The 27,000-nt window shown below is 43.8% G+C and overlaps 1 protein-coding gene across 5 annotated transcripts; it reads left to right on the forward strand.

Annotated features, from left to right (window-relative positions):
* Positions 1-315: 315 nt before the first annotated feature.
* TMEM250 (transmembrane protein 250) lies at positions 316-26,556 on the forward strand. 5 transcript variants are annotated; one of them, XM_077468210.1, is made up of 4 exons: positions 316-482; positions 6,809-6,947; positions 10,838-10,967; positions 25,955-26,556. In XM_077468210.1, the coding sequence occupies exon 4, from the start codon at positions 26,088-26,090 to the stop codon at positions 26,505-26,507; it is 420 nt and encodes a 139-aa protein (XP_077324336.1). In that variant the 5' UTR covers positions 316-482; positions 6,809-6,947; positions 10,838-10,967; positions 25,955-26,087; the 3' UTR covers positions 26,508-26,556. The 5 variants fall into 5 exon arrangements, with proteins under 5 accessions (XP_077324336.1, XP_077324339.1, XP_077324337.1 ...); XM_077468213.1 differs by lacking the exon at positions 10,838-10,967; XM_077468211.1 differs by lacking the exon at positions 6,809-6,947.
* Positions 26,557-27,000: the final 444 nt, after the last annotated feature.

A 27,000-nucleotide genomic window follows, 5' to 3' on the forward strand; every position in this document is an offset into this window, starting at 1 on the left:
GGGTCTCTATACATCCTGCCCCCCTCTCACACACATATAGGGGTCCCTATACATCCCTTCCCCCTCTCACATACATATAGGGGTCCCTATGCATCCCTTCCCCCTCTCATACACATATAGGGGTCCCCATACATCCTGCCCCCCTCTCACACACATAGATATGTCTTCGTCGCCTCAATAGCTGGGAAAGCCGCCCCCATCAGCTCCCACGTGACTCGATGCCAGTCGCTGTCCCCAGCACTTTTCACGTGACTACGGTCTGTCTGGCGCGGCGGTTTCCATGGTAACGGGAGCGCTCACCTTTGGTATCCAAGGTAACGGAATGTCGCGAGAGCTGTAGCCCGGAAGTAGGAAGTGAGAGGGAGCCTGCTGGGCTGTCAGGATCATGTGGGGGGCGTGATACCGGCAGGACACCGGCTGTCTGGAGAACCGGGAATGGAAAGGCCGGAGACTGCGGGGCTCCCGAGGGCCGGAAACCCCGTGTAAGTGCAGGGACACAGGGGAGCCTGTGGGGGAGTCACTGAGGGGCTGACTGGCTGTGGGGAGCTCTATGAGGGGTCACCGGGCTGTGGTGGGGGAGGGGAGCTCTATGAGGGGTCACCGGGCTGTAGTGGGAGAGGGGAGCTCTATGAGGGGCTGTGGTGGGGGAGGGGAGCTCTATGAGGGGTCACCGGGCTGTAGTGGGGGAAGGGAGCTCTATGAGGGGTCACCGGGCTGTAGTGGGGGAGGGGAGCTCTATGAGGGGGTCACCGGGCTGTAGTGGGGGAGGGGAGCTCTATGAGGGGGTCACCGGGCTGTAGTGGGGGAGGGGAGCTCTATGAGGGGGTCACCGGGCTGAAGTGGGGGAGGGGAGCTCTATGAGGGGTCGCCGGGCTGTGGTGGGAGAGGGAAGCTCTATGAGGGGTCACCGGGCTGTAGTGGGGGAAGGGAGCTCTATGAGGGGTCACCGGGCTGTAGTGGGAGAGGGAAGCTCTATGAGGGGTCACCGGGCTGTGGTGGAGGAGGGGAGCTCTATGAGGGGTCACCGGGCTGTGGTGGAGGAGGGGAGCTCTGTGAGGGGCTGTGGTGGGAGAGGGGAGCTCTGACTATGAGGGGTCACCGGGCTGTAGTGGGAGAGGGAAGCTCTATGAGGGGTCACCGGGCTGTGGTGGAGGAGGGGAGCTCTATGAGGGGTCACCGGGCTGTGGTGGAGGAGGGGAGCTCTGTGAGGGGCTGTGGTGGGAGAGGGGAGCTCTGACTATGAGGGGTCACCGGGCTGTGGGGGTCTCATTACGATGAAGGTGTCAGTGCACATAGAATACGGTGTGATAACGCGCAGCCGTGTGTTTTGTAAAGCACTGCATTGTTTTGGGCTCTGCACACATTTGCTGCACTAAAACCTTCCCAGTGTATGGACAGCCAATGATAAATATTCCCCTGTAGATCCTTCCCACGTCTTCCCATGTGTGCTGCTTGTGCCGCTCTTCACTTTACAAGAGTCCTCCTTGCAGCACCTTCAGTCCCCGTTTGGGAAACCGCACCAGAAATGCACCAGAAATGCACCAGAAATGCGCCTTCCATTGACATCTATGGGCGCCCACCAAATACACACCATGTGCTTTTTGAATCGCGTTCACGTGTCAATTTTCCCAGGTGACTGGGGGGAAAACGCAATAAAAATGCATTGTAAGTTGCATTAAATTTTAACATGATCCATTAAAATGTGCTAAAATAAAATATCGCAGTGCAGAGATACGAGCGACCCTTACATTGTATAAAGTGTTTAGTGTATAACCTCCCAATTTTACAAACAGACTAAGTGGACAGTTATAAATATGACCGGACTGGGCACAGTGGTGCGAAACCATGGGTGTGGCCAGAGAAAAGCGGGTGTGGTTTAAAGATTACGGCAGCTTTGATAAGAATCCCACCTGGAGCTAGGCTGCATTCACACCTGGGTGTTTTCAGCTCGTAAAAACATCCAACAAGCAAAATCCCATTCATTTCAATGGCACCTGTTCACAGCTGAGCGTTCTGTCCCCTGAAGCAAAACGCCTGAGGCTCAAAATGCAGGATCTTCTTTTTAGGCAGAAAAATGCACTCCGTTGTGAATGCAGCCTGATTTTCAGAACCCAAGCCAATTTTCAGCTTTCAGCACTGTCACACTTTAAGGCTGGGTTCACACTGCTGCGGGGGGAGATCCGGATGTGATTCGCACCGCAAATCACATCCGATCTCCGTAGCGATGCGAGTTCAGCCATACAGATAGTATGGCTGAATTCGCAGCGCTCCCGCAGCAAACTCGCACGGGACCCTTTTTTTGGTCCGCAACAGAATCGGATCGCATGGGTGTTCACACCATGCGATCCGATTCCTGTGCGAGTCGGCAGATCGCACTGCGATATGCGGACGGATCTGGGGGTGTCATTAACATATCATTGACACTCCCAGCCGTCCGCATAGGGCAGTGTGAACTGCCGGCGGGAGGTGTGCGATGCGGGAAAACGCCGCGGATTCGCGGCGTTCCCGCATCGCAGCGGTGTGAACCCAGCCTCAATGTTAATTGTGTGGTCATTTTACACTGTATCCATATTACATTTTTATCATTTTGCTCACACAAACGGAGCTTTCTTTTGTTGGTATTTAATCACCACTGGCTTTTTACGTTTTTGCTAGGTCCCACTCAGATCACCTAGGCGATCCGGGCAGAAGTTCTCCTCTCTCCCTCCCTGCAGTCTCTCTCTAGCTGCTGACTTTTACTAAACACAAGACTGACTGGAGCTCCTCTTTAACCGGTTCCTGACCGGCGCACGACGATGTACGTCGACAGAATGGCACGGGCAGGCATATTGGCATACATGTACGTCCAATCTTCAATGCCGCCCTGCCATCGGGAGCGCGCCGGCGGCGGCGCGCTCCCGCGCTGGTAGGGACCCCCGTGAGTCCGGTCGCGGGACCCGCGGACTCGATCGCCGCGGGCATACTCGCGAACGTCTCACGGGACGGCTGAATGGAAGAAATGCCGTGTAAACAGCATTTCTCCATTCTGCCTAGCAACTAGTGACGCTGATCTCTGCTCCATGTGATTGGAGCAGAGATCAGCGTTCACTAAATGAAAGCCCAACCCCCCCACAGTTAGTAACACACCCCTAGGAACACTTAACCCCTACACTGCCACCCACTGGTTAACCCCTTCACTGCCAGTGTCATTTACACAGGAATCACTGCATTTATATAGCAGTGATTACTGTATAAATAACAATGGTCCCAAAAATGTCCGATGGGTCCTCCACAATGTCGCAGTCACAATAAAAATCGCTGATCGCCGCCATTACTAGTAAAAAAAATAATAATAAAAAATTATTAATAAAAATGCTATAAAACTATCCCTATTTTGTAAACGCTATAACTTTTGCGCAAACCAATCAATAATCGCTTATTGCAATTTTTTTTTTTTTTTTACCAAAAATATGTAGAAGAATACGTATCGGCCTAAACTGAGGGAAAAAAATGTTTTTTTATATATTTTTGGGGGATATTTATTATAACAAAAAGTAAAAAATAATGCGTTTTTTTCAAAATTGTCGCTCTATTTTTGTTTATAGCGCAAAAAATAAAAACCGCAGGGGTGATCAAATACCACCAAAAGAAAGCTCGATTTGTGGGAAAAAAAGGACGTCAATTTTGTTTGGGAGCCACGTCGCATGACCGTGCAATTGTCAGTTAAAGCGACACAGTGACAAATCGCAAAAAGTGGTCTGGTTTTTGACCAGCAAAATGGTCCGGTCTGTAAGTAAACCCTCCCCCCCAACTTTGTCCCATGTAAATCAGCATAAAAACCCCTAATGAACACTGCTTGTAGATATCTCCTTACAGCGCCTTGAGGCAATTCAGTTCGCGTTGTGCGCTATACAAATATTTCATTCATTCACTTGCTTAGTATTGTTGTAATCCTTTTTGTTCTGTAGAATGAAGTCACTGAGCATGCCCAGATCTCCCCTGATTTACGGCACACTCTCTATGTGCTTATCTATCTGTTATCAGGACTTCCTACCGCACAGCACTAAACTGTTAATCACTCAGAGCTTCCTCCTACACACCATGTGACCTCACATACAGTCTAAACTTGGCCATTACTGCAGTCTTATCAGCTGAAGCTGATATGTCTGACAAAGGCAAACCTTAGACATCATCACAATTAAATACTATGAAATAAACAAGTAAGCTATGAACAGGGAAGGAGGGTTGCTATAGAAACGTTGGATTGAGAAGGAGGCTTGGTTAACAGTACAGGAAGTGCTCAATGTAAGGGCGGAAATACTCTCCACTGTGGACTCAGAAAACAATACTTAAGATGGTGCTGCCTAACCCCTGGAAACAAGTTTTTTTAAAGTTTATTTAAACAGTAAGTAATATGCGATTTGGGCTGGATTACAGTGGCTATAGTCTGATAATTACTTATTATAATGGACTAAATGAAAAGAAGCATCAGAGTGGGAGAGTTTACTTCCTCTTTAAGCTACTGGGGGGGGGGGGATGTAGCGCTAAAGTGCCGCTAGTTTTAGCAGCGCTTTACCGCTGTTATAGCGATGCTTTTCGGGTCGCTTTTAACAAATAAAGGGTTAAAAGCGCCTGCAAACCGCAGCTACTGAACCGTTTTGCAGGCACTTCGGCAGTGCCGCCCATTGATTTCAATGGCAGGGGCGGTGGAGGAGTGGTGTATACTCCGCTTCTCCACCGCCCCAAAGAGGCCACTTGCAGGACTTTTTTCCCATCCTGCAAGCGCACCGCCTCAGTTTGAAAGCACTCGGGCTTTCACACTGGGATGGCTTGAGAGGCGTTATTTTTAGTGCAAAAATGCCTGAAAAGCGCCCCAGTGTAAAAGGGATCGTAAGCAAGGGTCCGGAGTACATAATGCACAGAGTGCAGCTCCTAGGACTGCCTAACACAGAGAATAAAGGGCTTAGGCCGCGTACACACGGGCGGATTGTCTGCCCAACTAAGTTCGTCAGACAATCCGACAGACAGTCCGTCCAAATTTTGAATGAACGGACTTGACCACACACGATGAACAGACAGTCTGCTGAAAACTTGCGCGATGACGTGTACAGCACGTACAACGGGACTAGAAAAACGACGTCCAATACACAGCAATGCAACCTTCGGTCGTGTAAATCCTTTCTGAGCATGCGCCATACTTAGTCCGTCCAACTTGCCTACACACGAGCGGACTGTCCGCTGAAACCAAGTTTGGCCGGACAAAACCAAGTTTGGACGGACAAAATTACGGAAATTCCGAAAGACAAAGTCCGTCAGACTGTCCGCTGAAAAAGTCCGCTGAAGCCCACACACGAGCGGATTGTCCGCTGAAACACGGTTCAGCGGACTAAGTTGGGCAGACAATCCGCCCGTGTGTACGCGGCCTTAGAAATGTGCAATTCAGATCATGGTCATGCTGTAACAGGGACAGAGGACCAAGGAGCTCCAGGACTATGAAAACGCAGGTCAGTCCCACACATTCAGGGGACTATTGGGAGGTATGTCAATGCGTGTTTTTTCCAGGCCTAAAGTGGTTCTAAACACTAAATCTTTTTCATTTTGATGCATTCCTTGCATTAGGGTATGAAATGTTTAGGCATCAGTATTCCCCCCCCCCCCCCCCCCATTATTGCCTGAGCCCTCATTCGATCCAGCCCTGTGCAGGTCTGCAGCTCTTCTCTCCCCTCACTTCCGGGTCTCGTTGGCTTTGCTTGAGCACCAGGAGCCATTGGCTCCCAGTGCTGTCAATTGAAGCCAGTGACGAGGGTGCAGGTCCCACTGTCTGTGTCAAGGAGGTTTGGAGTGGCTCTGTGCAATTCCATTGGACAGAGCAGGTGAGCATAGAGATGTTTGTGTAAAAAAAAAAAATTACCTTTTACAGCCACTTTAAGCATGGTATATATGCTAGCTGAATGGGAAAAAAAAGTGACATCCCCATATCCACACAAGCGATGTGGACGCAGGGATCACCTCTGCTGCGCCATTTTTTTTTCTTGACAGTGGGGGCTCCCCTAGTAAGAATATACAGATCAGAGATGCAGGCATTGACTACATGCGCTGATAAAATGCTGGTTTTCTAGAGAGGAGTACACACAGACATTAATATTGTTTGGGAGCCACATCGCACGACCGTGCAATTGTCGGCTAAAGCGACGCAGTGCCGAATCGCAAAAAGTGGTCTGGTCTTAAGCCAGCAAAATGGTCCGGTCTGAAAGTGGTTAAGGAGTCACATACTGTACAGACAACACAACATCATCACTGCTTGCAGGTAGTAAGGTGTAATGGGATATAGTCCTTAGAAATGAAACGGCATAGGAGAACCCACAAAGTGTGCAGAAAATCCAGAAAGTTGTGGAAAGATGAGCAGCAGACAGGCAGAAATCACAACGTGAAAGGAGATCTTTTACAAGTAAGCTTATAATGGATTGTCAAAAATAACGATTTGTATTTCTATTACAATGCTGATATTATAAAAGAGAAGATGAATGCTGTGATTTTTAGATCTCCTTTACAAAGTTTTAGGTGGAATTAGGTGTTAAAGCCCATCTCTAGGCAAAAATGAAAATTATTTCACCCATGTCTACCTCCCACCCCCTCTAAACGATCACATAAGCCATTTTTTTATTTTTTTTTGTCTTGAAGGAAGATAGGAAGAATCTGCCACCAGGGTCCCTTGCCTGTGCTGTTTACCACTGCAGGAACCACTGATCTAGATGTGCAAGTTATCCCTCACTCTCCCAGTCCCCTACTGTCCCCTTGCAATGACCTTAGTCCTCTTTTGTCTCCTAAGTGAACCTGCCGCTGGAAAGCTAATAGAAAATGTCCACGACATGCAGACAGTGATATAAACACCTGAAGAAGGACTCCAGCAGAAAAAAAAAAAAACAAGGAATGATCAGGACCTGAAAGTCAGGTGACCGCAGGCTTAGGTAAATAAAAAGGATATTTTGATAGGGTTTTTATTTTACGATTTGGCAATCGGCTAGAGCATGGGTGCTCAACCTGTGGCCCTCCAGCTGTTGCAAAACTACAAGTCCCATGAGGCATTGCAAGCTGCTGACAGTTACAAGTATGACTCCCAAAGGCAGAGGCATGATGGGAGTTGTAGTTCTGCAACAGCTGCAGGGCCGCAGGTTGAGCACCCATGGGCTAGAGGGTAGCGGGAGGCATGAGAGGGGATTGTTTTTTGCCAGAAATCGGGCTTTAAGTTGTTAGTCACTTTATGTAAAGTCTATCTAAATCTAATGCCGCGTACACACGGTCGGAATTCCGGCCAGAAAAAAAAACGATGAGAGATTTTCATCGGAAAATGCGACCGTGTGTACGCTCCATCGGAATTTAGCTGTTCCGAATTTCCGCCAGCCAAAAATTGATAGCATGTTCTCAATTTTCCCGACGGAAAAACTTTATATCGGTAATTCCGATCGTGTGTATGCAATTTCCGACACTCCAAAAAAAATCACGCATGCTCAGATTCAACTACGAGACGGAAGCTATTGGCTACTGGCTATTGAACTTCCTTTTTCTAGTCACGTCGTACGTGTTGTACGTCACCGCTTTCTAAACTATCGGAATTTGATGTGACCGTGTGTAGGCAAGACAGCTTGAGCGGAATTCCTTCGGGAAAACCATCAGAGCTTCTTCTGACGAGAATTCCGATCGTGTGTACGCGGCATATTACATCTAACGCTAGCCTCTCTACAGGCTGACAATACCGCTGTCCAGGGGTGGCCATAGTGCTCCTCCAAAGATATTAGAGGAGTATTGCCACCCTAAAAGAGGAAATGTGTTCTTGACCAGATTCCTGGGGTATATTTATTTCATTTAACGCGGCACTCTTCCTTACAAAAAGAGAAAATAATATTGTAGCCACCTCTATCATTGTTTGACAGCTGCAATATGTTACAATTTTCTTTTTGGGTTTATGTATAGCCCAAACTATATTTATTTTTATACAGTAGCAAAGAGTTAGAACCCCTGCCAATATTTTATTGATGTCTGTGTCTGCTATGTTACTGTAGTTTTACCCTCTTTATTTATTCTGGTGACCATTGTCACAAACACAAAATGATGGGAAATACATAATTTTTACAGTTTTCTCCAGAACAAAAGGTGAGGGGTGATCTTCCAGTGGGGACGCCTGTTCTGGTGACAGTTGTCTCAAGGGAATTTGTCTCAATTTGTTTACATTTCCTGTTGTGTCTCCAGGACACAAAGTATAGCAGTGATGGCGAACCTTGGCACCCCAGATGTTTTGGAACTACATTTCCCATGATGCTCCACTACACTGCATAGTGCATGAGCATCATGGGAAATGTAGTTCCAAAACATCTGGGGTGCCAAGGTTCGCCATCACTGGTATAGGGAAACCTCACAAAGAGACAAAGACAGGAAAACATAAACGGATAGGGTTTTTGATCCTTCCCCACTTTACACTTTAGGGCCTCAGTCACACAGGTACCGATCCTTACGCCCATGGGATGGGTTGTCTTCAGCCACCCAGGATGCACAGGTAGTTCTGTGCAAAGGCATGTGGGCAGCCTTTTCAAATCAGTGACAGGCGGCTGTCTGCATGCACCTTCGTGCACATCCATGCAGGTCCAATGCACCTATTAGGGCACAGACAGACTGCATTCCGATCTAGGCATCGGACCCACACAGATGTACACTCCAGGATATGCATAAAGTTCTGTGCAGACAGCCGCCTGTCATTGATTTGAACAGGCTGCCTGATTTGTTTGTGATTGAGTTATTCTTTAAAACGAATTGGTTGAATATTTTCTGACAAAGGGGGTTTTTATCACCCAGAGGTTTGCTTTTATTGATCTGCGTCTGGCTTTTCTCTGTTAGAGTTGGCAAATGTGAGCTTTACACGAAAATGAAAGCCATTCACAATATGTTTTCTGCAAAGAAGTGCCTTGCATCTGCGATGGGTTTGAGATGCATTCACTGTTCCTTTTCCCCCATGTTTACATCACATTCTAATTAACCTGCATAGTGCAATGGAAGCATTACATAGCATAAGCAACAACAAATATGAGTGAATCTTGCTTCATATGGTCCATTTCAAAATGTAATTACCGCTTTTTATATAAGTCAAAGTGTTTTACAAATCCAAGTCAGAAGCAAAACATAAATACTTTGTACACAAAGTCTTTGGACACAGTAGTATTGCTAAACCTTTGACTCACCAGTACAGTAAAATTACGATTCATCGTGGAGCAGCATAAGACCCCTTTCACACCAGGGCGTTTTGCAGGCGCTATAGCGTTAGAAATGGCGCCTGCAATCCGCCCTAAAAAAGCTGCACCATTGTCTGTAGTGTGAAAGCCCCGAGGGCTTTCACGCTACAGCAGTGCGCTGGCAGGACGTCAGGGAAAAGTCCTGCCTGCAGCTTCTTTGGAGCGGTGAAGGAGCGGTGTGTTTACCGCTCCTTCACCGCTGCTCCCCATTGAAATCAATGGGGCAGCGCTGTAATACCGCCGGCAAAACGCAGCTATTGCGGGGTAAAAGCACCCCGCTAGCGGCCGAAATGCGCCGCAAATCCGGCGGGAAAACGCTGCTAAAAATAGCAGTATTTTAGCGCTCACGCTATGGGCAGTGTGGTGTGAAAGGGGTCTTAAGCTGCTAGCAGTCAGCTGTAGGGAGTGCATGGCAGTGAATCCAGATTCCAAATCCTTTTAATCTCCAACAGTTGACTCAGTCAGGTAATGCAGGCCATACACAGTCAAATTTCGAACAAATTTTCTTTTCAAAATCTGAGAATTCTTTTTTTTTTTTGTGATCCGATGGCGCCACCATTGATTTACGAAATTCGGCTGACCAAGCCTTCAATTTCACCTCATAATGCTACAGAAAATAATTTTCGTGGCCGGGAATCTTCTTTTCTCTCCGTAAATTTTCTTTTCTTATTACATTTCTCGCACGATTCTCTCATCATTGATTTAGAAAATCATTTGTTTTTCAAAAAATTTCCAACATGTCCGATTTCCTCAAATTTCATTTCCACACAAAAATCGGCTGTTGCTGCAGCCCTACTAATGGTGCGAAATTCATACGAAAATTCTTAGATACGATTTTCAAAAGAAAATTCTTTAGAAATTCGAACCGTGTATGGCCCGGCATAAGACCTTCTGCAAGGTTTAACTATGCTCTCCCAAATCTGGAAAAACAAAATACTATTGCCAGCTGCAGCAGAAAAAGGTGTGGCAGGTAGCGCTGGCAAGGTGAGCATTAGTGGGTAAGGGTTAGCCCATTTACAGACACTGTCACTTTTCCCTGTGCATCTTCAATTCTTATAACAATTGATTTAGCTTTTAACCCCCCCATGGCATATACTCGCCTTTCTTCGCTCCCTTTCGCACTGTTTGACAACCTGGACAGATGCAAATACCCATTACTTCCGGGCATGAAGGAGTATGTGTTTCCCTTTGTGTTAAGCCCCATACACACTATCAGTTTTCTGCTGAGTCTTTTCTTCAGGTTTACCAAAACCATGTAGTGCAAGGGCCGACCTGATTGCATGCAAATTGAAACTCCTAAAGTTTGACCTCCATATTCTATGGTTTTGGTAAATCCTGAAGGAAAAACTCAGCAGAAAAACTGATAGTGTGTATGGGGCTTTACAGTGGTGATTGACCCAGGACTGTTATATGGGTGTGGGGAGACAGTCAGTCCTGTTAAAAACGGAACTACTCCAAGCGTTTCCTTTTTTAATTATAACCCCTTCCTGTTTGAAAAAAATAAATAAATATGGCCAAACGCTCCACTTTTTGGCACTGACCCTTACTTTCTTCTCCTTCGTGCTGGTCTCTCCCAGGTTAAATGATGGCCAGGGCCATTCAACACACTTCCTTTTGAATCCAGGTTGCTATGGACATCACGCAGCCTGGGCACACATTAATCCTAGACTGACGTAATAGAAGGGCCTGAAGACTGCAGAGAAAAAGGTGTGTAAAAGGGGGGGGGGGTTAGAAAAATGAAGGCAAGTATCTTCTTCTGGGAAGGGGGATATTAACCCGTGGCTTTGTCCTACCTGGGAAAGCACAGGTTCACTTTAACCTTTTCCTGCCGGAGCCATTTGTTGTTTTTTTTTTTTTTTTTTGCACACATACGGTACTAAAATTCAAACTTTTAAAAGTATTTTAATATTATATATTTTATGAAATCAGAGACTGTAGAAAAGCAGTGATAGCGGCTGTGGTGGTGGTGGTGGTGGTGTGTGTGTGTGTGTGTGTGTGTGTGTGTGTGTGTGTGTGTGTGTGTGTTTTTTTTATTTTTTTTTTATGTTTCGTGATATTTGCTCTACTGTTAACTATTTTTTTTACTGAAAATAATTACTTATTTAGTGCTCAAATACTATCGAATCCCCATGTCGTGTAAAATATAAAAGATGAGGCTATGTTGAATAAATAGATATAAAATAACTTGGGCCCCTTTTCACACAGGGCTTGTCCGTTTTGACAGACTCCACTTGCTCAGCAGCAATCGATCCGCTGATCCCCGCTGAGCAGGTGGATGACGGGTCCGTCTCTCCGCTCACTGTGCGGAGACAAATCTTTCGGAGCCCCGCTCTCCTGTACGGGGAGATCAGATGAAAACAGACAGACAGTCCCTTTTTTCATCCGATCCGCAAGATTGCATGAAAAATAGGACCTTCATTCGTCTGGATTTGGTGGACCAGATCGGACACTGCTGACATCCGTCACTCCATAGAGGTGGATTGAGTGTCCGATCAGGTCCACCTGGAAAAGGGACAGACGGCCCTGATCAGACAGCGTGTGTGGAAGGGGCCTTAAGCTTCAAAATTGCATGCTGACGGGAAGAAACAAAGACTGATACTTAAAATTGTCCACAGGTGTATCTTTAAAAGCTTATCAGTTTAGAGTTAACTATAATTGATGCCCCTAAAACTATTGCTCTCACTCTGGCATGCACCGCAATTTTACATTTTTTTTTTCTTTTATATGTATGCAAACCCAATGCTTTTGCATTCATATGTTTGTGGGTGTGGGGGGATTTCAATATTTTATTTATTTTTTATTTATTTTTTGGAGGGTGTTTTTTTTTTTTTATTATTATTTATTTATTTATTTTTTTAAAATTTTATTTTAATTTATTTTTTTAAACGTAATTTTAAAGTTATCATAAGAGGGCTAATTTATATGATAGCATAGAGCAGGTGACAGATTTTCATCTCCTGGTGCTCTTCTTCCTCATGGAGGTTTTGACACTTAAGCCCAGAAGTCCAGGACACATAGTGGGGAAGGAGGGGGGTGATTGTGTAACTCTGACATGTTCACTACTAAGACACATAATGGGGGGGGAAGCCTGTCATGTTACCCACCGTGTAGAAGTGGTACATAGTGGCAGGTATACAGCCTCCCAAATAACTTTTTACTACTTAACTAGGAGTAAAAAGGTAAACAAATTCAGGGCCGCCACAGTGGCTGGAATTGTTTTACATGCTGATGCTGCCATAATAGTTGTGGTGGTAGCAAATAGTTCAAAGAGTAAGCTTAGGCAGCAATTTAAGACTCCCCTATTTGTTTCAGTTATTCATTAAAAATTTTATTTTTGAATAGTACTTGTACTGGTTGTTGGTAATCCCCTGCACCATAGCAATGCCCTAGCTAATCAGGAGTTACTATGTTGCTCAGTGCTTTAAATATAACAATTAGAGTTTGCTGATTGGAGGAGAAAGCATGTGGAACACCCCACTAGTAAGCTGGCACAGCTTTGACCAAGCTATATTTCTTCAAATACAATTTAGAAAAGTCCGCGATCAGGGCTTTCTGGATTAGAAAAAACTTTATGCATTTTTGGCAGGTAGGATAATTGATAAATGTGTATTTCATATGTTTATTTTGCTTTTTGTCTACACTTCTGTTTTAAAGCAGCAATCCAGTAGCATAAAAATAAAGCTACATAATATCAAATACTTAGGAGCTTGTTCCTTTTTTTTTCTTTTTCTTTTTTGAATTGCAAAAGTGCTGGTGCTTGCAAGGCTTATTTTGATTCTAAGTAGTCTCATATTAAGATAAGTATATTTCAGCTTTGGCCCATTGTTTACAATTGAGCCAAGTGTTGTGGTACATTTAGCAGTACACTTAGAGACTGCACGTGGCATTTTGTGTGTATATAATATATTATATAATAAAAAAAAAAAATATATATATATATACACACAAATATCACCAGGACAACAAATTGGAGAAACAGAGCTCACTGGGCAGGAAGACACCAACAGCAGTAAAAAGCTGGTCGAAGTTCTAACCCTTCATTACAATTTTTGCCTTTTGATTGAAGGGATTTAAAGGGGTTGTAAAGGTTCGTTTTTTATTTTCTACATAGGTTCCTCTAAGCTAGTGCATTGTTGGTTCACTTACCTTTTCCTTCGATTTCCCTTCTAAATGTTTTTTTTCTTTGCCTGAATTTCTCACTTCCTGTTTCTCCTCAGTAAACTTCTCACCATCATTCGAGCGGTGGTTAGTCAGCCAGAACAGCTTACTGAACAGCTTACTGAGGAGGAACAGGAAGTAAGAAATTCAGACAAAGAAAACAAAGAAAAAAAACATTTATAAGGGAAATCGAAGGAAAAGGTAAGTGAACCAACAAAGCACTAGCTTATAGGAACCTATTTAGAAAATAAAAAACGAACCTTTACAACCCCTTTAACATAGCTCTGTGAAAGCATCAGAGGGACAATCTCCCTTCTGGTGACACAGTAATAAAACTCTGTCTCGAACCCTTTACCACTTTATTAAATAAAAGTTTACAAATCCTCCTTGAGAATGATTCACAAGAGCGAGTCTCCACCCACCTGCAGGAAACAGGATCACAGTGTCTGGAAGGCTCACAGGAGCCATTTCCTTTGGTTTTTGTGCTTCCTGCCTTCTGCAACCAGCTTGCTGGTTTGCTTATTTTGTTTTCCTCTTGGGTAAGATGCAGAGGCTACGTTTTGGGTCTATGGAACTACAAGCCTAAGGCAGAGGGGTCCAAAGGGAGGGTACCTAGCTGGGGTCACACACTTCACCCTTTGACTTATTTCAGGCTTTCCTTGTCCCTGGTGTTGAGCTTATCTTCCTCCAGTTCCAAGATTTTTATGCTTGTATCCTTGTCTGGTAATCATACCTTGACAAAATTGTGGCAGTGGAGACTCCCTTTTCCTATAAAGATGTGATGGGCATCCTAAAACGGGACATAGACCTGCACAAATGTCACCTAAATGTCTGCAACAGATGACACCAAGAGAATCCAGGCCTGAGGCAGACTCTAAAGACTTTCAGAATATAGAAAAGGGGCAAAGAACAGCTCATAACTTTTAGCCTCCTCAGAAAAGAGAAACAAGGGGAAGGGAAGAATCCTGTACTTGAAGATATAGAGTATATATATTTCCATTTGAAGAACCTGAAAAACTGTTCAAAGTAATAAACTCTACAGAACAGGTCCAGGAGCAAAGATCATTCAAGACCAACTGTACACTGACAAAGAGGAGAACCAAAGGACCGTGTAGTTTGTGAAGAATATCATACTATGGAAATAAACAGACCCAGCAAATCGACCCAGCAAATAGGCTAATTTTTCCAAAAGAAAAAGACACTTGTCTTGTCAAGGTATCAAAAAAAAATAAAATCTGATTTATCATTTTGCGGACATATCCTATAGACAGGAAAAAGATTTGTTAAAGAAAAGGCATGGAAAACATCTGCTTGAGCATTTAAGCTAACAGGCCAATACCTGCGTCACCAGGAACCTGGATTTCTGGATTAAAGAGATGCCAGCACACCTATTCCAAATCTCTACAGAAGAAGATGCAATGGAGTCTATTCCATTCATCTCTAAAGTGGTGGCAGCCGAGGCTGGAAAGCACAACATACCAAAAAACAGATCTTTTGCTTGGAGCTTTAGAAAATATTAGAAAAAACAGCAGACAGGAAGGTTATTTTTCGGAAGAATAGCTAAATGCGGAAAAATTGGTGTAAGATTGAGGGGGCTTCATCCAAATGACTGGGAGCAGCAATGCTCCTACTTTTATTTTTTTTCCTTCCTGAATCTAATCCGTAGAAGTTTACAAGCCTAAATTGCTGCGACCAGCCCCCAGAAACCTTTCCTCGCCAAATTCCCCTAAACCCAACATTAGCCACAAATATGAACCAGCCTTTAATAGAACTCCTTCAACAAGATCAGGAAACTCCTTCAGCAAATCAGAAACCACTGGGGGGGGGGGGGGGGCTATGTAACAACTTTAAAAAAATTAAACAAGTAGTGAGATAAATAGATTTAGGATGGAAAGCATGCATACAATAAGAAATCTCTTTCCCCCAAAAGTAGTCATGGCCACCTTAGCATTATTTCCATTTCCAGGCGCTCTCATTTTGGCCTGCCCCCAGCAATAAGAATTTTCACAAAGATAATGTTAGAAGTGATGGTAATCTTATCCTCTTTATGATGAAAGGTAAAACAAATCTTATTTCCTGAACAGTTTTGTAATTTTGGCATGTGTTAGGAAAACTTTTCAGATCACTGCAACAACTTAGTGTATCCAAGTGAATTATCCCTGGTCTTTTGTTCTACAAAAAAATAAATAAACTCTCCTACTCCTGATGTTGGCAGCAATACCATACAAGTGTACATTATTTTTTGTTTGTAACTATAGTTGGGCCAAGAAACAGTGCACATTTTTATACCTAAAAAAAAAAAAGCCCCTAACCATGAACTCTGACCCTGACTTTAATCTAGTTCAAGCCCTGATCAAGCTATATTTTCTTTCTGCACTTTTTCTAGGTTACCCTAATTTATGGAAGATGACATGTCAAAGATTTTGTCCCTGGCAAGGTGCAGAACCTTGATGCACTACCAACACGAAAAGCCTTGTCTATTTCAGGCAGCATGATGTCGGCCATTCTGGGGGGTTGGGTTGTGCTCAGGCTCATTTGTAGACCAGTTAAGGACCTAGACCTAGGAAAATGAAATGACCTTAAAGTAAAGCCTAGACAGACTTCTAAATATGACCAAGAGAGTGAAAAATATCCTGAAATGGTGGACTGAGAAGAGCCATCTCAGTCAAGGGAGGTTTTGGTGCTACCCAACTCAATTGAAAGTTACTATGGATGCCAGCACCAGAAGTCCACCACTTCATCAACAGCCCTGCCCAAGGCAGATAGCCACCTCTCTTTGCTTTACAATCATCAAATCATCAAATGATAAGTGAACACCAGGCATTTAGACCCAGGATTTTAACAAAACGTACTGATACTGTCAGACAAAATTATGACCGTGTCCTACCTAAATCACCAGGGGGTACCAGGTCCAAGACATTTCTGAATATGGTCAATCCCGTAATGACCTGGATGGAGGAAAGCTTGGCCACAATATCCATATCCTAAGGAAAGAAAACATCATGGCAATCTTACTGAGCCCAAACCTAAATCGGACAAGGAAAATGGGCCCTACACCAACAGATATTACATTTACTAGTGATAAGATGGGGACATCTTCAATTGGACCTATTTGCTACTTTTACAAAAAGCCAAAATACAAATGTTTTTCTCTTTGAATCCACAAGGGAACCTATCAGGCTGTATGCTCTAGCCCACAAGGTAATCAAGGAAGTTAATACAAGCATTTCAGAATCATCCTGATTGCCCCCCCCCCCCCCCATCCCCCATGCCTGAGGAGGGCTTTGTCCTCAATCCCCCTGAGGATGGCAGAAAACACCTGTATGCTTCTGAACAGGAAGGCTCTCTCTTCACAACACCAAGTCCTATACCTTTTATCTGTTGAAGCGAAAATTGTTTGCATGGATTCTAAAATTTTTGCCAGGCCTGAAAGTCATTCTGGACCCACGTTGATCCAAACTACAAGAGTTCAATTAGTATTGGGTTTTCCTACAAAGGGGTGGTTAAGGGTCTAGTTTCCATTACTATCAATGCCCATGCATCAGTATTTTCTCAATAAAACTCTCTCCAATTACCCCCTCCCCTTACAGTCGGGCATTTCTTTAAAGCTTGGGCATAAACCTTTAAAGGTCCTTATAATACTTGGGAATGGACGATAGTATTAAGTAGACTTTTAAACACCCTTGTCAATTACAGATGCTCCTATCAAACAAGTTTGCCTCCTTAGATGTTAGAAGTTGCATGCTCCAATGCATCAAGAGTGTCCAGGTGTGAAAAAATATGAGACCCTCTTTATACTCTTTGATGAATCTAAGAGAGGAAATAAAGCATCCACAATATTCATTGTAAGCTGAATCTAGAGATTAACATAACCTACAAAACTGTGCCTAAATAAAGAGACTGCCTTTTTGTTGAGCAGATCTGTAAAACAGCCACATGAACTACCATTAACGCACTAATTAACCACACATCAGATTAAAGCAGACCTTTACCCAACTTGATTAAAAAAATGTTCTTCAGCAAGCAACATACATTCTACATTAATAATTGTGCTACCAAATTTAGTGTGTGCTGTAAATTGCCTTCAGAATTATTCCTTTTTCTTCTTGCCAGAGGCTTCTATTTTGCTGAAGCCCAAAGCCCCTGAGCAGCAGTAAATCCTTAGGCTGCCAGCAGATGAGGCTCTAGTGGCTCTGGTTTTTGGCACGTAATAGAGAACAGCTGAACATGTACGGATCAGAATGAGACCGTGCATTACTGGATTTTAACCACTTTTAGACCGGACTATTTTGCTGGCTTAAGACCAGAGCACTTTTTGCAATTCGGCACTGCGTCGTTTTAACTGACAATTGTGCGATCGTGCGACGTGGCTCCCAAACAAAATTGATGTCCTTTTTTTCCCCCACAAATAGAGCTTTCTTTTGGTGGTATTTGATCACCTCTGTGGTGTTTGTTTTTATTTTTTGCGCTATAAACAAAAAAAGAGCGACAATTTTGAAAAAAAACACATTATTTTTTACTTTTTGCTATAATATCCCCAAAAAATATATAAAAAAACATTTTTTTTTTCCTCAGGTTAGGCCGATACGTATTCTTCTATCATTTTGGTTAAAAAAATCACAATAAGCGATTTGACTGGCTGGCGCAAAAGTTATAGCGTTTACAAAATAGGGGATAGTTTTATGGCATTTTTTATTAATATTTTTTTTTTTTTACTAGTAATGGTGGCGATCAGCGACTTATTTTTTATTTATTTTTTGTGACTGCAACATTGTGGCGGACACATCGGACATTTTTTGGGACCATTGTCATTTATACAGCAATCAGTGCTATACAAATGCACTGATTCCTGTGTAAATGACACTGGCAGTGAAGGGGTTAACCAGGAGGTGGCAGTATAGGGGTTAAGTGTGTCCTAGGGTCGTGTTTCTAACGGAGGGGCGTGGCTGTGTTTTACAGATCACTGATCTCTGCTCCAATCGCAGGGAGCAGAGATCAGTGTCACTTGTTGCTAGGCAAAACGGAGAGATGCTGTTTACATCAGCATCTCCCCGTTCTGGTCCCCCCCCCCCCCCCATGAGATGATCGCGGGTATCCCCACGGCGATGGGCCCTACACCAACAGATATTACATTTACTAGTGATAAGATGGGGACATCTTCAATTGGACCTATTTGCTACTTTTACAAAAAGCCAAAATACAAATGTTTTTCTCTTTGAATCCACAAGGGAACCTATCGGGTTGTATGCTCTAGCCCACAAGGTAATCAAGGAAGTTAATACAAGCATTTCAGAATCATCCTGATTGCCCCCCATCCCCCATGCCTGAGGAGGGCTTTGTCCTCAATCCCCCTGAGGATGGCAGAAAACACCTGTATGCTTCTGAACAGGAAGGCTCTCTCTTCACAACACCAAGTCCTATACCTTTTATCTGTTGAAGCGAAAATTGTTTGCATGGATTCTAAAATTTTTGCCAGGCCTGAAAGTCATTCTGGACCCACGTTGATCCAAACTACAAGAGTTCAATTAGTATTGGGTTTTCCTACAAAGGGGTGGTTAAGGGTCTAGTTTCCATTACTATCAATGCCCATGCATCAGTATTTTCTCAATAAAACTCTCTCCAATTACCCCCTCCCCTTACAGTCGGGCATTTCTTTAAAGCTTGGGCATAAACCTTTAAAGGTCCTTATAATACTTGGGAATGGACGATAGTATTAAGTAGACTTTTAAACACCCTTGTCAATTACAGATGCTCCTATCAAACAAGTTTGCCTCCTTAGATGTTAGAAGTTGCATGCTCCAATGCATCAAGAGTGTCCAGGTGTGAAAAAATATGAGACCCTCTTTATACTCTTTGATGAATCTAAGAGAGGAAATAAAGCATCCACAATATTCATTGTAAGCTGAATCTAGAGATTAACATAACCTACAAAACTGTGCCTAAATAAAGAGACTGCCTTTTTGTTGAGCAGATCTGTAAAACAGCCACATGAACTACCATTAACGCACTAATTAACCACACATCAGATTAAAGCAGACCTTTACCCAACTTGATTAAAAAAATGTTCTTCAGCAAGCAACATACATTCTACATTAATAATTGTGCTACCAAATTTAGTGTGTGCTGTAAATTGCCTTCAGAATTATTCCTTTTTCTTCTTGCCAGAGGCTTCTATTTTGCTGAAGCCCAAAGCCCCTGAGCAGCAGTAAATCCTTAGGCTGCCAGCAGATGAGGCTCTAGTGGCTCTGGTTTTTGGCACGTAATAGAGAACAGCTGAACATGTACGGATCAGAATGAGACCGTGCATTACTGGATTTTAACCACTTTTAGACCGGACTATTTTGCTGGCTTAAGACCAGAGCACTTTTTGCAATTCGGCACTGCGTCGTTTTAACTGACAATTGTGCGATCGTGCGACGTGGCTCCCAAACAAAATTGATGTCCTTTTTTTCCCCCACAAATAGAGCTTTCTTTTGGTGGTATTTGATCACCTCTGTGGTGTTTGTTTTTATTTTTTGCGCTATAAACAAAAAAAGAGCGACAATTTTGAAAAAAAACACATTATTTTTTACTTTTTGCTATAATATCCCCAAAAAATATATAAAAAAACATTTTTTTTTTCCTCAGGTTAGGCCGATACGTATTCTTCTATCATTTTGGTTAAAAAAATCACAATAAGCGATTTGACTGGCTGGCGCAAAAGTTATAGCGTTTACAAAATAGGGGATAGTTTTATGGCATTTTTTATTAATATTTTTTTTTTTTTACTAGTAATGGTGGCGATCAGCGACTTATTTTTTATTTATTTTTTGTGACTGCAACATTGTGGCGGACACATCGGACATTTTTTGGGACCATTGTCATTTATACAGCAATCAGTGCTATACAAATGCACTGATTCCTGTGTAAATGACACTGGCAGTGAAGGGGTTAACCAGGAGGTGGCAGTATAGGGGTTAAGTGTGTCCTAGGGTCGTGTTTCTAACGGAGGGGCGTGGCTGTGTTTTACAGATCACTGATCTCTGCTCCAATCGCAGGGAGCAGAGATCAGTGTCACTTGTTGCTAGGCAAAACGGAGAGATGCTGTTTACATCAGCATCTCCCCGTTCTGGTCCCCCCCCCCCCCCCCATGAGATGATCGCGGGTATCCCCACGGCGATGGGCCCTACACCAACAGATATTACATTTACTAGTGATAAGATGGGGACATCTTCAATTGGACCTATTTGCTACTTTTACAAAAAGCCAAAATACAAATGTTTTTCTCTTTGAATCCACAAGGGAACCTATCGGGTTGTATGCTCTAGCCCACAAGGTAATCAAGGAAGTTAATACAAGCATTTCAGAATCATCCTGATTGCCCCCCATCCCCCATGCCTGAGGAGGGCTTTGTCCTCAATCCCCCTGAGGATGGCAGAAAACACCTGTATGCTTCTGAACAGGAAGGCTCTCTCTTCACAACACCAAGTCCTATACCTTTATCTGTTGAAGCGAAAATTGTTTGCATGGATTCTAAAATTTTTGCCAGGCCTGAAAGTCATTCTGGACCCACGTTGATCCAAACTACAAGAGTTCAATTAGTATTGGGTTTTCCTACAAAGGGGTGGTTAAGGGTCTAGTTTCCATTACTATCAATGCCCATGCATCAGTATTTTCTCAATAAAACTCTCTCCAATTACCCTCTCCCCTTACAGTCGGGCATTTCTTTAAAGCTTGGGCATAAACCTTTAAAGGTCCTTATAATACTTGGGAACGGACGATAGTATTAAGTAGACTTTTAAACACCCTTGTCAATTACAGATGCTCCTATCACGGTCGGGCTCACGGGGTCCCGACCGCCACGCACATGATGGCACGGCGGCAAATTCAAAGGAACGTAACTGTATGCCCATTTGCCTGTCCGTGCCATTCTGCCGACATACATCGCTGAGCCGGTCGGGAAGCGGTTAAACAGTATAGGAACTTTCTTTTTAATGTTATACCCGCAAAAGGGGCAGACCTCAAGTAATCTATCGGGACTTCTTTTCCAGGCTAAAGCTTTACTTCAAGCTTCTTTCAAATTAAGATCAAGCCTTCAAGCGGAAGGTGCTTTTTAGGTAACCTTGGGTAACAACTTGCTAGTCCCTCTAGTGTGGGTTGTAAGTGATAAGGGGGGCGCTGAATATAATAAACGTTAAATAACAACAATAAAGTGCTTAATAGACCTTAACCACTTGCTTACTGGGCACTTAAACCCCCCTCAGTCCCAGACCAATTTTCAGCTTTCAGCGCTGATGCACTTTGAATGACAATTGCGCGGGCATACAACACTGTACCCAAATGAAATTTTTATCATTTTTTTCCCACAAATAGAGCTTTCTTTTGGTGGTATTTAGTTACAGCTCGGAGTTTTATTTTTTGCTAAACAAACAAAAAAAGATGCAAAAAAAAAAAAAAAAAAAATCATGTTTTAATAGTTTGTTATAAAATTTTGCAAACGGGTCATTTTTCTCCTTCATTGAAGTGCGCTGATTAGGCGGCACTGATAGGCTGCATTGGTGGGCACTGATGGGCTGCATTGGTGGGCACTGATGGGCTGCACCGGTGGGCACTGATGGGCTGCGCCGGTGGGCACTGATAGGCATAGTTAAGGCGGCACTAATAGGCACAGATAAGGCGGCACCGATGGGCACAGATAAGGCGGCACTGATGGGCAAAGATGGGCACAGATAAGATGGCACGGATGGGTGGCACAGATAAGTGGCACGGATGGGTGGCACGGATGGGCACTGATAGGTACCACAGATAGATGAGACTGATGGGCACTGATAGGTGGCACTGATAGATGGCTCTGATAGGTGGCACTGCTGGGCACTGATGGGCGGCACTGCTGGGCACAGATGGGCGGCACTGCTGGGCACTGATGGGCGGCACTGGGGTGCAGCACCTTTGAGGCAGATTGGGTGGCACTGTGGGTGGCACTGTGGGTGGCACTGTGGGTGGCACTGTGGGCACTGAGGGGGGGCACTGACGGGGGGCACTTACTTTTGCTTTTATTTTATTTCAGGATGGCACTGCGGGAGGCAGGTGGGCACAGGCAGGTGGCAGGTGGTCCCTTTTTTCATGGCCGTGATCGGGACCGATGTCCCGATCACGGCCGCCGGCGATCGGCTTTTTTTTTCTCTCCTCGCGCTGTCAGCGCGAGGAGGAATAATAGCCGATTACCGGCTCCGTTCTATCACATGATCAGCTGTCATTGGCTGACAGCTGATCACGTGATAAGGGGTCGGGATCGACCCCTTACACGGATCGGTGATCAGGCGAGTCTCACGGACTCGCCGATCACAGAGCGCGCCGCGCGCGCCCCTCAGGGGGCGCGCAGGCCGCTCGTAACCAGGACTACGTCAATAGACGTAGTCCCGGAAATGTAGGTCCGCGCTAATGCCGTCATTTGGCAATAGCGCGGATCTGTAGTGGTTAAATAATAATAAAGTGCTCTAGTGCTTAATAATACCGCAGGTATCTTATTAGTCAATACATGCTGCAATATAAATTAAATACATAAAATCAACTCAAACAGTAACATATCCCTCTAGTGAACCGTCATGGAGGATGATTTGGGAGTTAGTACCTGATGATAAATCCCTTTCCATAAATTATCCAAGACAGGGCTTGCTATCAATGTAAGATAATGGCTCCTGGCATCCTTTTTAAATTTTCGGATCTTGTGTTTTCTGCAGGTGGGCTAGTGAACCGTCCTGACAAATGCATGAAAAAAAAAATGTATCAGATCATAACCTACATTTTTGGCTAAAGTTGGGCTTGAAAGTGAAACTTTAGGCAGACAAAAAAAATTCTAATTCTGTGCAGCCCAGTTTTCCGTTCCAAGCATCTCTCTAAGCGCAGTGCAGCCAGGCTCTGACTCTACTTTTCTCTACTGCAATAAAAAGCATTACAGTTTGGTCAAGGACCATCCCACCTGTGATTGGATAGCGAAGGAACACCAACACAATGTTGTCATCCCTGTGTACTGTCTAATATAGAAAGGTCTGGATGTCTTTTGGTGTTGCCCATGTGCAGGGCTCAAGTCCTGCGGGAACGCATGGGAACAGAGTTCCTGTACTTTTTCCACAACAGGAACTCAGTTCCCGTTAGCAGCCGCGTCCTGCAAGACTTTGAAGTATGTGAGCTGTGTGGCAGGTACTACACCAGCAGCCGCCGACACAGCTCGCAATAGTAACCATTCAGGCATTGCCAGTAGGAGGCCCCATGACAGCTTCCGCTTCAATCTACCTGTCAATCACAGCTATCTGAGGGGTAGATCAGGTCTAGGTCTATCTGACGGGTAGATCAGCTTTTCTGCTCACAGGACATGCAGGGAGAGAGGTGAGCTGAGGGAGGAACATCAGTTTGGGGTGGTAAGCTGGGCACAATACCTGGCAAAGTTTAATGCCAGGAGGGAAGTTTATGTGGAAATATGTGAAGGGTTGGAATAGCAGCGAGTGTGTGTTGGAGCCCCTGCAGAGTTTGCAGCCCCCCCAAGCTAACATACATCTCCTAAGCAGGAACACATAACTATCTCCCCAAGCATTCTGTCCAGATAATGTGCAGTTCATTTATGACCTTTCCGTTTAACCCTGTGTTATCCAAACTCTGTTCAATGAAAAGTGTAAACTCACCACATAAACACTCTATATACAAAATAACATCCCCAATAAAGATCAGAACATGATGTTCACATTTACATGGAAGCACAATTGAATGAATGGTGATTATTCAGAGAATTACCGTATTTATGTTTATTGAGGATTGTTTTTTTTTTTTTTTTTTTATGTACTAACAGTTAAGCTTCATACACACAATACGAAAATTGGACGAAAAATACCACTTTTGAAGCGTTCGTGCATATGAGCGTATCTTTTTTTTTTTTTGTGGGGGAGGGGATCTTGGGTGGGAGTTCCCACACTTTTTTCCCCAGCACTTGACCCCTGCCCATGTCTCTCCGTCAGATTTCTGCTGTGTATGGAATTACATGATGCTAATACTATTACAGACCGAGGTCCTGTTGAGAACACATTCATGTGTTTAAGCAGTTTCCAAAAAACGGGATATGTGACAAGGAACTTTTAAATAACATTTCAAATACAGGTATAAATGAAGTGCAGCTCTATAGAACAATGTTTTGGGCTTTTTTCTATACATTTTTATCTGTCTCAAAACCTAAAAAAAAAAAAAAAAAAAAAAATGCATAAAAATACTTGTGTATAAGTTTTATTTAGTTAGTATATTGCTTTTCTTATTCTCCGAAGGCTAGTAGGTATTGCTGGATCACGTAACATTATCTTTGATTGAAATTGTTCACATCTCTGAGTGGTGTTTGGTATTAGGAGCAGGAACAATGGTACTTTCAGGCTTGTGATTATTGGTATGAGGGTAACTACTGCAATTAAAGGTACTGGAAATCATCTATTATGGATTATCCATTGGAGTTTTTTGCTGACCCCTAAAATGGATTTGCTTTATTTATAAATTTTATAATAATGTGGATTATAAAAGACATAAAAGACATTTCTCCAGCACTTCAATTGGCACCCTTTTAACTGCATTTCTAGTGCAATAAATTTTTATTGAGGAAAAACAATGCAAAGTGGTCCCACACAGGGGAACAAAACATCACTTATGTAAATACAAACAAAATATATTTAAAAATGTAAAGGCAAAAGGTAAAAGCATCCAGCGACTGAGCCGGAAGTGGGAATGAGTAACTGGACTCTGAGGTCCAAGACATGCTTAGCCCCTGTACACACGGTCGGAGATTTCGACAACCAAATCCGTCGGATTTTGTCTGTCGGATCTTGTTCGAAACAGTTGCATACACACGGTCGGACTAAGTTGACGAAAAATCCGATCATTCAGAACGTGATGACGTAATTTCGTTACGATGGGACTACGTTCAGGCTAGTAGCCAATAGCTTTGATGTAGGAATTTGATCTGAGCATGCGTGGCACTTGGTCCGATCAAAATTCTCTACACATGATCGGAGTATGTCCAATCGGACCAGTTGGTCGGGAAATATTTCCAACAAGTTGGAAAATTGGGTCCGACGGAATCAGTCCGATGCATACCACACACAGACGGAATATCCGACAACACGGTCCGATAGGACACATTCCGTGTGTACAAGGGCTAAGACTAACGGACAAATCAAAATGGAAAAAATAAATAAAAGGGGGGGGGGGGGGGGGGGTAGGGAGGCATAGGGTGGGGAGAGCGAAGATAAAAAGGAGATGTTCTTTCACTGCATTTCATTCATGTGTCGCTTAAAGCACCTTTTTTACACTTGTGAAAAAGAATTGATGCAAGTATAGCCATTTAGGTCAGAAACCTGAAATCAATAATAACAAATTGTTTCTTGATGTGTATTTTTATACATTTTACAGCTTAAATTAGCGAATGACTTTTACATGACATGGTTAGTTATGTTACAATTGTAATAAATGAAGATCGTATGAGCTAAGCCAGAATTTTTGCTTTTAAGACCTTTCTCCTTTTCCAGGTAAGGATGATGCTGGATTTCCGACCCCCTTGTCCCTTATTTCTTTTCTTCTCAGTTTCATGGCAACCTGCCAACCTGGTGATATGAACCTACTACGCCCTCCCCTGCGACTCTGCATACGCCGGGGTGCTCGATGCCTGTAATCCCCATTCCCCGCCGTGTTCGCTCTTTCCACGGCCCCCACACTACCTGCTTGCATTCCGCCTGCGGACCTGTCCGGACCACGCACCTGGTGCGCACCAAGTACAACAACTTTGACATCTACTTGAAGTCCAGATGGATGTATGGATTCATCCGCTTCCTGCTGTATTTCAGCTGCAGCCTTTTCACTTCCATCCTCTGGGTGGCACTCTCGATCTTATTTTGCCTTCAGTATCTTGGCATCCGAATTTTCCTACGCTTACAGTACAAACTGTCCATCATCCTTCTGCTGCTAGGGCGGAGGCGGGTCGACTTTAGCCTCCTGAACGAACTGCTTATTTATGGGATTCATGTAACCATGCTGCTTGTCGGTGGACTCGGCTGGTGTTTTATGGTGTTTATAGATATGTAAATAAATGCATGCCGATGAAGAACACTGCTCCTTGGCAGATGAAGTATGAGCTGTTCTTGTGTTTTTCTTTTATTTATTGATGAAAAAGTTCACTTTTTTCTATAATAAATGCATGTAACTACACATCAGGAAGGCAGGCAGTAGTCTAGCTGGATAAGTCAATAATTTCAAGTAATCCTAGCCATTGCTTACAGCCCCTAAACTGCCAGCATAAATTAAAGGAAGGCGTCCTCTGATGTGTCTTCATACTTTGTTATAGCCTCTCAAACGCTGCAAGAGTGCTTCCCCCCCCCCCCCCGCCCCCACTGTGGTGCTCTAAATTTGGGAAATCTGAGATTTATTGAGAAAGTCAAGGGCTGGCCCATCTCAGAATATCAGCTGTTCAAAGTGATGGCCAGCCACAGTGTCCAACAAGGTGTTGTGTGAGTGGGAAGGCCATCACTTGACTTAAAGTTTGCATGTTAGAATGTTCCAGGGCTCCCAGAAGGCAGGG

Source organism: Lithobates pipiens, unplaced genomic scaffold (genome assembly GCF_037356315.1).
Source record: "Lithobates pipiens isolate NorthernLeopardFrog02 unplaced genomic scaffold, aLitPip1_a1.2 Scaffold_11, whole genome shotgun sequence".
Classification (NCBI taxonomy): domain Eukaryota; kingdom Metazoa; phylum Chordata; class Amphibia; order Anura; family Ranidae; genus Lithobates; species Lithobates pipiens.